This window comes from Tupaia chinensis, unplaced genomic scaffold, assembly GCF_000334495.1.
Source record: "Tupaia chinensis unplaced genomic scaffold, TupChi_1.0 Scaffold140464_1, whole genome shotgun sequence".
Lineage (NCBI taxonomy): Eukaryota > Metazoa > Chordata > Mammalia > Scandentia > Tupaiidae > Tupaia > Tupaia belangeri.
This window is the reverse complement of record NW_006200341.1, coordinates 1,032,258-1,043,295: the sequence shown is the minus strand read 5'-3', so window position 1 is coordinate 1,043,295 and position 11,038 is coordinate 1,032,258. Positions and strand designations below refer to the sequence as shown.

The 11,038-nt window shown below is 49.9% G+C and overlaps 1 protein-coding gene across 2 annotated transcripts in view; it reads left to right on the top strand.

The window, feature by feature from the left end:
• LRRK1 (leucine rich repeat kinase 1) overlaps positions 1-11,038 on the top strand; it is a 137,709-nt gene that overhangs the window by 68,863 nt on the left and 57,808 nt on the right. For both annotated transcript variants that reach the window (XM_027766061.1, XM_027766062.1), the window contains 5 exons: positions 2,277-2,503; positions 3,743-3,870; positions 3,962-4,125; positions 5,562-5,699; positions 9,289-9,401. In XM_027766061.1, coding sequence (XP_027621862.1) covers positions 2,277-2,503; positions 3,743-3,870; positions 3,962-4,125; positions 5,562-5,699; positions 9,289-9,401 — 770 coding nt within the window. The remainder of the gene's footprint in view (positions 1-2,276; positions 2,504-3,742; positions 3,871-3,961; positions 4,126-5,561; positions 5,700-9,288; positions 9,402-11,038) is intronic.

The following is an 11,038-nucleotide window of genomic DNA, read 5'->3' as shown; positions in this document are numbered from 1 at the left end:
CTGGACTCCCACATGGCTGACCACGGTTCAAGTCCCGGACCTAGCAGCTTGAAACTTACGCCAGGTGTGTGTGCGTGCGTGCCCAAAATCCAGAGAGGAGGATATGGAAGAGAAGGGATTGCAGCGTGGCCATCCCCCCCAGAGGGTGATTTCTCATTCTCTCTCTCTCTCTCTCTCCCCGGCAAGCACGCATGCCCTATAGCAAACAACTCTCCAAATATATAAAATGTATGTGGCAGAAATGAAGACTTCAGAACTCTGTTGATTATAGTTGCCTGCCCTTTTCATCCAGATAAACAGAAAGACAGACAGAGACAGAGACATCGAGTCCCCCACTTGGTTTAAAGACCAGTGAGCTTCCAGAGGGTGAAGGCCCAGCCTTGGGAATCCCTAGCATTTAGCGAAGAACGGAAGAGAAGGCACACAGCGCCCTCTCGTGGCCACATGAGGAATCGTTCCTTGCTGCTAGTTTTGAAAGCAAAAAATATATTATTCCACGTTCTTTCTGCCTCTCCCAGGCTCTGCGTGCTCCTCGCATTTCCCCGCGTGGTGATTTCTCGCTTTCTGTCTCTCTCGCTCGCCCTCTCTGTCTCTCTCTGGGAAGCACATGGGCCTGAGAACCAAAAAAATCTAAAAACACAAAGAGAACAGCCCTTCCCCTGTGTGTTGAATCAGACCACGGAGCACTCCGCACCAGCCAGCTCCTGGCCCTCCTGACTCCCTCGTCATGGAAGTAAGCCGAGACCAGCCCCATGAGAAAAGCCAAGGCTGTTTCCTCCCGACTCCTTGCAGCAAAGGAGCCGGTCCCCTCACCTGCACACGGTGGCAGGAACCAAAGGTGGCTTTGGACAGGACAAAGGAGAGCCAGGTGCGCTCCAGGAACTGCTAGGACAGGGAGACTGGGGGCTTCGTGCAGGATGGAGCGGGGTGCATATTTGGCTTTCTGTGGTTGGAAGCAGGGACAAAAAAGTCCAGAAATAACATGGATTGGAAATTATAGTAGTCCAGGTCATAAGTTCTGAGTCCAGATAATGTGTGTGCTTAGTTAGCACTTTATCTTTGTGCCTAGTGCAGTGCCTGAATCCTAACAGGTATTCAGTAAAATTATTATTTTTCTAAGAATTATTTTATTTATTAATTCTTTTTTTTTTTTTGTAGAGAGAGAGAGGGAAAGTGAGAAAGCAAGGTGCCGGGTCAAGGACTCAAACCACTGTCAACCACGTGGGAGTCCAGCTCTTTAACCACCACGGCACCTACCAGCCCCAAGCTGTCAGTTATTAATCAAACTCTGGCCTTTCGGTCTGGCTGCATAGAGCGTAACTGGCGATAACACTCCGGCCTCCTACATGACCAAGTTCCAGCAGGCTGGCTTCTTGGGCCACAGATTAGAAATGGGGGAGCTGGAACCAGCAGATGGGGTAACGGCTATGTCGCTGGACTCCCACGTAGTCAACTGCGGTTTGAGTCTCAGACCTGGTGGCTTAAACTCACACCGGGTGCGTGTGCATGCGTGCCCAAGATCCCGAGAGGATAATGGAGGAGAAGGGATTGCTGCGTGGCCATCCCCCCTGGGAGGTGATTTCTCACTTTCACTCTGTCTCCTATGAGCGCATGTGCCTATGGCAAAAACCTAAAAAAAAAAGAGAGAGAGAGAGAGAAAGAAAAAGGAGTTTGATTTCCTTGGGGGAAGGTTACTGTGGCGTGCAGGTCAAAGCTCTGTCCTTCCACATGGTGTGGTCATTGTCTGTGGGCGCACCCAGTCTCTCACTCTGGAAGGAGTCTGTGTAGACATATTTAATGGGTGCTCACCTCTTTTTTCTGAGGCTTCATGCCTTCCAACACATGCCACATGGGGCTGGCCCCATGCAGACGGCAGGGAGGGCGAGCCTCCAAGGAAGGGCAAGACGCAGGCTTGGGTCCTCAGCCTCCCGGCGGCCTCTGCACCCTGGGAGACCCCAGCTGCACCCCTCCTGTCCCCGGTGACCATGTCCTGAGGGATCGCGCTGAGCCCACCAGCTCCCTCTAGAGGCCAGAGCGTGAACTGCAAGGACCGTGTACTGACACCTGCCAGACGCAGGTGCAGGTGGGAACTGGTACCCCCAACGCCGGCGCCACCATGGCGAGTGCTGTGGCCTGCGATGGGCACGGTCCCCATACCCTGTGGCTCCAGCTGGCACGGGCACACAGACGCCCGCTGGAATAAGTCCTCGCTGTATCTGCAGCCCGCGCTGGTTCCGGGCTCACCCCGTCTCTGCTTTCCCCGTCTGGGCCGCTAGGCGCTCCGTGTGAAGTGGTCGCATCTCAGGCTGCCCTGGGTGGACCTGGACTGGCTCCTCGACATCTCCTGCCAGATCACCGAGCTCGACCTCTCCGCCAACTGCCTGGCTTCGCTGCCCTCCGTCATCCCCTGGGGACTCATTAACCTGCGGAAGCTCAACCTCTCGGACAACCAGCTGGGGGAGCTGCCCGGCGTGCAGTCCTCGGACGAGATCATCTGCTCCAGGTGAGTCTCGGGCGCCCCCTGCGGCTGCCACTGTCCCCTGCACGTCTTCGCTGTTTGTTTGTTTGTTTGGTTTTTATTTTTTATTTTTTTGAGAGGTTTTCACTATAGGGCGCGTGCGCTCGCCAGACAGAGAGAGACAGAGAGACAGAAAGCGAGAAATCACCCCTCAGGGAGGATGGCCACGCCGCAATCCCTTCTCCTCCATTCTCCTCTCGGGATCTTGGGCCCGCATGCACACGCGCCCGGCGTGAGTTCTAAGCCACCGGGTCCGGGACACGAACTGCGGTCAACTACATGGGAGTCCAGCGATATAGCCATTACGCTAACTGCTGGTCCCCTCTCTCTGTCTTTCTGGTGAATGCACGCACCCTATTGCAAAAACCTCTCAAAGAAAAATATTCTGAGTTAAATGAGAGAAGGAAGCTCTGCTGGTCGTTAGGCAAGCTCTCAAGAACAAGATCTATGCCCTCTTTCCGGGTAAACACAGAAAGTTCTGGAGAGACATTTGACCCAGGTTACACAGCTCACCTGTGGCCATGCAGAACTGGGGTGCTCACGCAGATCCCCGAAATGCCCATGTTGGTCCAGCACAGAGGCCGAGGGTAACCAAGCTTCCCCAGCTGGTAGAAACAGTGGAGCCCCGAAGTACCAGCTTATTCCACTCCCTGGAGATCGGGAAGGGCCTCAGAGTAGGGGTTAACTCCAGAGGACTCTGCCGGCAGTGGGGGGCATGGGCAGCCCTGTCTGCTTTTTTCGGAAGTGGGGAGAGTCCTGAGCTTTTCCATGGAGGTTGCATGAAAAAGGACTGAATTACTTCATTTCGGAAGCTTGCATATCTGCAGGGCTTCACTCCCTGAAGCAGCAGCAGCTCCCAACTTTTTGTCACCCACCTCCCCCCACCAACCCAGGAAGGATGGCCACACCACAATCCCTTCTTCTCCATTCTCCTCTTGGGATTTTGAGCACACATGCGATGCACACATACACAGGGTGAGTTTCGAGGCACCGGACCCAGGACTCAAACCATGGTCGGCCACGTAGGAGTCCAACGCCTTAATCACTGTGCCACCTGCTGGCTCCACGCACAACTATTTTCAATACACACTTTAACCTTCTGCAGGGAAAAGAAACACACACACACACACACACACACACACACTGGTTGTTTATACAGACACGAACACAAATGGTATGTCCCCTCTTTTTCCTGATCTCGGATTTCTTCTCCCCTAACTCCAGGCTCCTTGAAATCGACATTTCCTGCAACAGATTGATCCATCTCCCACCTGGGTTCTTACACCTCTCAAAGCTTCAGAAACTGACAGCTTCCAAGAATTGCTTAGAGAAATTGTTCGAAGAAGACAACGGTATGTCTCGTCGTCGGTGACCTGACATCCTTTTATTTTTTTTTCTTAATAGCGATGTTTGTATCCACTTGTCCTTTGTCCTCTGTCCTAGCCACCAACTGGATCGGATTGCGGAAGCTCCAGGAACTGGATCTCGGTGACAATAAGTTGACCGAACTACCTGCCACGTTCCTCCACTCCTTCAAGTCACTCAGTGGTCTGAACGTCTCCAAAAACCACTTGAAGGCGTTTCCAGAGCCCTGGGCGTGCCCTTTGGTTAGTGTCATTCGGAAACTCACGGGAGCGATGGTCTCCTCCATTGGATCGGATTGCGGAAGCTCCAGGAACTGGATCTCGGTGACAATAAGTTGACCGAACTACCTGCCACGTTCCTCCACTCCTTCAAGTCACTCAGTGGTCTGAACGTCTCCAAAAACCACTTGAAGGCGTTTCCAGAGCCCTGGGCGTGCCCTTTGGTTAGTGTCATTCGGAAACTCACGGGAGCGATGGTCTCCTCCATGTGAGCCTCGGGACATCAGCTCGCTCTGGCCTCTCAGCAGCCATGCTGGGCAGGGGGGTCTTTGTTCCCACGTTGCAGAAGAGCCTCTGCGTGTGGCAAGGATGAGTGTCCCAGGCAGGCGACACCCACGGTGCCCTGGCATGGAAGTTCTACCAAAATTGGAGATTTAGTTCTTATTTTTTTTGGGGGGGGGGAGGTTTTTGCTATAGAGCGTGTGTGCTCGCCAGACAGACAGAGAGAGACAGAGAGACAGAAAGCGAGAAATCACCCCCCAGGGGGATGGCCATGCCGCAATCCCTTCTCCTCCATTCTCCTCTCAGGATCTTGGGCACGCACGCACACGTGCCCAGTGTGAGTTTAAGCCACCGGGTCCGGGACTCAAACCGCAGATGAATACATGGGAGTCCAGCAACATAGCCATTACGCTAACTGCTGGTCCCTCGTCCCATGATTTCCAAGGACAATGCACCGGAGGTTCTGGAATGAAGGAAAAGGACCATGAGGCTCTGTCTCTCCCGGAAACTATCCCTGCCCTTCCCTGCAGCAGGGGCAGGAGAATGAGAAGTAGCCTTTCAATTCACACTGAATCGTGTTTATTACACGCCCTTATTGTAATCATCTTATTTTTTTTAATTGTATAATCATTTTTATTTTCTAACTATAGGGCTTGTGTACTCACCAGAGGGAGAGAGAGAGAGAGGGAGAGAGAGAGAGAGAGAGGGAAAGGGAGAAAGCAAGCCATCAGGTCCAGGATTCAAACCGTGGTCAACCACGTGAGAGTCCAGCACCCTAACCACCATGCCACCTGCTGGCCCCCTGTAATGGTCTTATTTTGACATCAAATTTGAAACAGCCTTGTAGGCATCACTATGTTTATTTTACTTATTTATTTCTAGAGGTTTTTGCCTTAGGGCATGTGTGCTTGCTGGAGAGAGACAGAGACAGAGACAATGAGAAGAAAGGGGGATGACCATGCCACAATCTCACGATCCCTTCTCCATTCTCCTCCCAGGATCTTGGGCATGCACGCATACGTGCCCGGCGTGAATTTTAAGCCACCAGGTCTGAGACTTGAACCATGGTCAGCCAATGTGGGAGTCCAGGGACATAACCATTATACCATCTACAGACCTTGGCATCAGGGGATTTAAAGAGCTAGCTAATCTTATTCTTTTTCTCTTCCATGTCTTAGAAATATTGCAAAGCATCGAAAAATGCCCTGGAATCTCTGCCAGACAAGATGGCTGTCTTTTGGAAAAATCACCTTAAAGAGGTGGATTTTTCAGAAAATGCACTAAAAGAAGTTCCTGTGGGACTTTTTCAGCTCGATGTAAGTCTAATAACGTCTGATTGCTCTTTTTCGTTTGCTCTTGTGAGAAAATCGCTCCAGGTGGTAATGAAAACTCATTGCTTTCCTTGAGCATCTGAGACAAATAAGGGAAAAAAAAAAAAACGTGAAGGAAAAGTTCAGCTGTCAAAAACTCAGAAAATGCACTAAAAGAAGTTCCTGTGGGACTTTTTCAGCTCGATGTAAGTCTAATAACGTCTGATTGCTCTTTTTCGTTTGCTCTTGTGAGAAAATCGCTCCAGGTGGTAATGAAAACTCATTGCTTTCCTTGAGCATCTGAGACAAATAAGGGAAAAAAAAAAAAACGTGAAGGAAAAGTTCAGCTGTCAAAAACACACACATGGACCAGCAGTTGGCGTAATGGTTGCATTGCTGGACTCCCATGTAGTCGACCGCGGTTCGACTCCCAGACCCGGTGGCTTAAACTCACACTAAGCGTGCGTGTGTGCCCAAGATCCCGAAAGGAGAATGGAGGAGAAGTGATTATGGTGTGGCCATCTCCCCTGGGGGGTGATTTCTCACTTTCTGTCTCTCTGTCTCTCTCTGCCTTTCTGGCAAGTGCATGCGCCCTATAGCAAAAACCTTCCCCCCTCACACACACACACACACACACACACACACACACACACACACACGGGTGAAGACCAGCTGATAGCATAATGGTTACGTCACTGGTCTTCCATATAGCTGACCACCGTTTGATTCCTGGACCCAGATGCTCAGAACTCACACATGCGTGTGTGCGTGCATGCCCAAAACCCCAAGAAGAGAATGGAGGAGAAGAGATTGTGGCGTGGTCATGAGGGGTGATTTCTCATTTTCTGTCTCTGTCTTTCTTTCCAATAAGCAAATGCACCCTATAGCAAAAATCTCTCAAAAAGAAAAGATAGAAAAGAATATTTTTGACTGGCCAGCCAATTTGCAGACGTTGTTATAGCAGAAGGAAGGTGCTTTGTGGCTTACATCCATCTGTAGAAAAGCATAGAGGGGCCAGAGATGGCATAGCGGTTACATCGCTGGACTCCCACATGGCCAACCATGGTTCAAGTCCCAGACCCGGTGGCTTGAAAATCATGCAGGGCACGTGTGCGTGTGCACCCAAGATCTCAAGAGGAGAATGGAGGAGAAGAGATTGCAATGTGGCCATCCCTCTTGGGGGTGATTTCTTGCCTTTCTTTTCACTGTGTCTGTCTCTGTTTTCCTTTCTCTCCCCCCAATGAGCACACGTGTCCTAAGACATAAACCTCTAGGAAAAAAAAAAAGAAAAGTAAAAAAGAAAAACATAGATCAGGTTAATATTTAGCTGGGGTGCAATCAAGTGATTAATCTTTGGGACAGGAGTTTCGGTCTCAGCTCAGGGGGACAGTCGAACGATCTGTCTTCGAGACAAGAGTTTCCGTGGGGCAGACGGTTCCTCATTGTCTCAGCTCCAGCTCGGCCATTGGTCTCCCTGGAGTTCCTGTGAGAAACCTCAGACAACGAGAATCAGGCTGAGAAACAGTTTTTGACTTTTAACAAGACGGAGTCGGTCTGGCTAAGCGCGCCCCAGTCACATGGTGATGTCATCAAGACCAGTTCAGGTCCCCATAAAAATAAAGCCCTTTATGAGCCCTAGGGTGGGGCCCAGTCCTCTTCAGGGACTGGTTTCCACAACTGCAAGGAGACTGAGGGCCGAGGGTGGGCTGTGAGTGAGGGGTGCCCAGGCGTATTCTGTTGTCCCTGAGGTGAGCTGGAGGGACAACATGGGGCCCCGTGCTGACCCTTGGTATCACTGAGCCCCTGCCCCTGTCCCTGAGACCTGGACCAGCCCAAGAGGTCACTTGGAGGGCCTGCAGAACCCAGGATGACCACCAGAGGGCAGCAATGTGCACTCAGAGTCACAGGCACCTCCTGGTGGTGACTCTGGGTCCTCCACACCCTCCAAGTTGCCCCTGCTCCCCACGTAATCATGCTTCTTAAAATGCCTAACACAGGGCCAGCAGATGGCATAATGGTTACATCGCTGGCCTCCCACATAGTCGACTGTGGTTCACGTCCCGGACCCGGCAGCTTTAAAACTCACATCGGGTGCAGGTGCGTACATGCCCAAAATCCCGAGAGGAGAATGGAGGAGAAGGGATTGTGGTGTGGCCATTCTCCCTGGGGGGGGGGGGGGGGTATTTCCGTTTCCGTTTCTCTCTAGTGACCTCATACGTCCTATATCTCTAAAAAAAAAAAAACAGCTGGCATGGTGGCTGGGGTGCTGGACTCTCACATGGTTGATCATAGTTCAAGTCCCAGACCTTGTGGCTTGAAAAATCACACCAGGCACATGTGCATACAGGCCCAAAATCGCAGGAGGAGTGTGGAGAAGGGATGGCCATGTGGCATTCACCCCTTGGGGAGGTGATTTCTCACTTTCCCTCTCACTGTAACTCTCTGTCTCTCTAATGAGTGTACAGGCCCAATAGCAAAAACTTAGGACAAAAAAATAAGAAGAATGCTTAACACTGGGCCCAATCCGGTGGAGTAATTAAGGCAGCTGGCTCCCACATGGCCGACTACACGGTTCAATTCCCAGACTAGTTTAACACTAAGAAATGCTTTAGTACTTCTTTCATTCTAGAAAAATTGCCTCTCATTTATTTATTTATTTATTTATTTATTTTGAAAGATTTTTACTACAGGGCACGTGTACTTGCAAAAGAGACAGAGAGACACCCCCCGGGGGATGACCATGCCACAAGCCCTTCTCCTCTATTCTCCTCCTGGAATTTTGGGCATGCACACACATGCATTCAGTATGTGTTTCAAGGTACTGGGTCCAGGCTTTGAACCACAGTCAGCCACATGGGAGTCCAGCAAGTTAACCACTAAGCCCCCTGCTGGCCCCACCTCTTATAATGTTGAGGGAAGAGCTTTGATAGTTGAATTGTTCCAGCTTCTCTGTTTGATGTAATTCTGTGAGTTTTAAAAGACTATTGAGCCTGGGACCAGCAGGTGGCGTGGTGGTTAAGGTACTGGACTCTCACATGGCTGACCATGGTTTGAGTCCTGGACCTGGCAGCTTGCTTTCTCATTTCTTTCTCTCTCTGGTGGGTACACATGCCCTGTAACAATTTTTAAAAATAAATAAATAGTAGTAATAATAATAAATAAAAATAAATAAATACTTTTTTCTTTCTTTTTTTTTTTTAAAGAGAGATTTTTGCTATAGGGCATGTGCGCTCACCAGAGAGACAGAAAACAAGAAATCACCCCCCAGGGGGAATGGCCACACCACAATCCCTTCTCCTCCATTCTCCTCCTGGGATCTTGTGCCCACCATGAGTTTTAATCCACCAGGCTTGAATCACAGTCGACTACGTGGGAGTCTAGTGGCATAACCATTACTCCATCTGCTGGTCCCAATAAATAATTCTTTAAAAAGAGAGAGAGAGAGAAAGAGTATTAAGCCTCCCCCACTGCCGAGTCTGTGTCCAGGTGAGTGGACATAATCCTTAGGCCAGAGACCTGGCTGGCTTTTTCCAGCACGCTCTTCTCTTTCTGTGTGTGACACCATCTTGGCCTGTCTCCTCCCTCTCTCTTTCAGGACCTCATGTTCTTGAAGTTACAGGGAAACCAGCTGGTGGCCCTTCCCCCCCAAGAGAAGTGGACCTGCAAGCAACTGAAGACCCTGGATCTCTCTAGAAATCAACTTGGCAAGTAAGCAGGTGGCCTCTCTACCCCTGGCAAGTGTTACGACCCACTGCCGAGCACACCCTGGGACTGGCAGCCCCATGCCCTTGCTAAAGCTGCCATGGCAGGCAGGGGGCTGAGACCAGGCGTCCCCAGCCCCCAGGTCACAAGTCGGTGAGCTGTTAGGAACTGGGATGCACAGCAAGAGGTGAGCGGCAGGCAAGTGAGTGAAGCTTACTCTGTATTTACAGCCACTCCCCATCTATCGCATTACCACCTGAGCTCCACCTCCTGTCAGCTCAGCGGGGACATTAAATTCTCATAGGAGTGTGAACTGTGCATGTGAGGGAGTCTAGATTATGCACCTCTAATGAGATTCCAAAGCCGGATGATCTGAGGTGGAGCTGAGGTAGTGATGCTAGCACTGGGGAGTGGCTGCAAACACTGATTAACATTAGCAGAGAGGTCTGACTGCACCGAGATCGTAATAAACCAACTTCTTGTATTGAAACCCTGTGAGTGAGTCACAAGTGACAAGTAAGCTACATCTGGTGGCAGGCGTTAACAGTGGCAAGTGAGTTGATGGACATCTGGTGATGGAGTCTAAGTCAGAATCCACTCCCCACTCGATCTGTGGAAAAACTGTCTTCCACGAAACCCATCTCTAGTGCTGAAAGGATTAGAGACCACTGGCTTAGACACCAGTAAGAATTGGCTCATGGTTCCAGGAGCTGGGCATCCAAGATCAAGATGTGACCAGGGTTGAGTCCTTTTAAATCCATAAGGGACTTCTCCGATGTCCCATAGACTCTCTCTGTGTGTGACTGAGTCCGACTTGCCCTCCTATATAAAGAAGTTCTCATCCTGGGCTAATGCCCACCCTAAGGACCTTGTATTAACTCAGCCACCTCTTTAGAAATCCTGTCTCCAAATACAGTCACATTCTGAGGTGTGGGAGCTTTGAACGTCAACATATGAATAGGGGCGAGCACGGTTCAGCCTTTAATTGTGTCTTTCCACCTCTAATTATTTAAAGGCTGTTGGAGAGCCTTGTCTGACACTTCAGTCTAAACTGTAATATTTGGAGAGGTTTTCACTTATAGGGCACATGCGCACTCAAGAAAGACAGAGAGAGAGACACAGAGAGACAGAAAGCGAGAAATCACCCCGCAGGGTGATTTCTGCCATAAAGGGCAGACACTCAGTACAAATTGATGGGGATATACAATGTGTATCTTTTAAAGTCTGGCTCACTTTGCTCAACATTACATTTTCTATTTTTACCCATTTTTTGTTGAATAATTGATCTCATTGTTTCTTACAGCTGACTAATATTCTATAGTGTGTGTATGCGTGTGTATATATGTGTGTGTGTGTGTGCATGTGTGTGGGGGTGTATGCCACAGTTTTTCAACCCAGTCACCAGCTTTTGGACACATAGGTTGCTTCCATGTTTTAACAATTATAAATAATGCTGCAATAAAAGTGGATGTGCAGACATCCTTCCAATTAAATATTTTCTTAGCCTTTGGGTAGCTACCAAGAAGTGGGAGTGCTATGTCATATGGAAGGCAGGTCATTTTTTTTTTCCCCAGAATGCTCCTGAATGTTTGCGGTTACATGTAAGCCACAGGGGCCCAGAAACTTGCAGAATTTACTTCCCT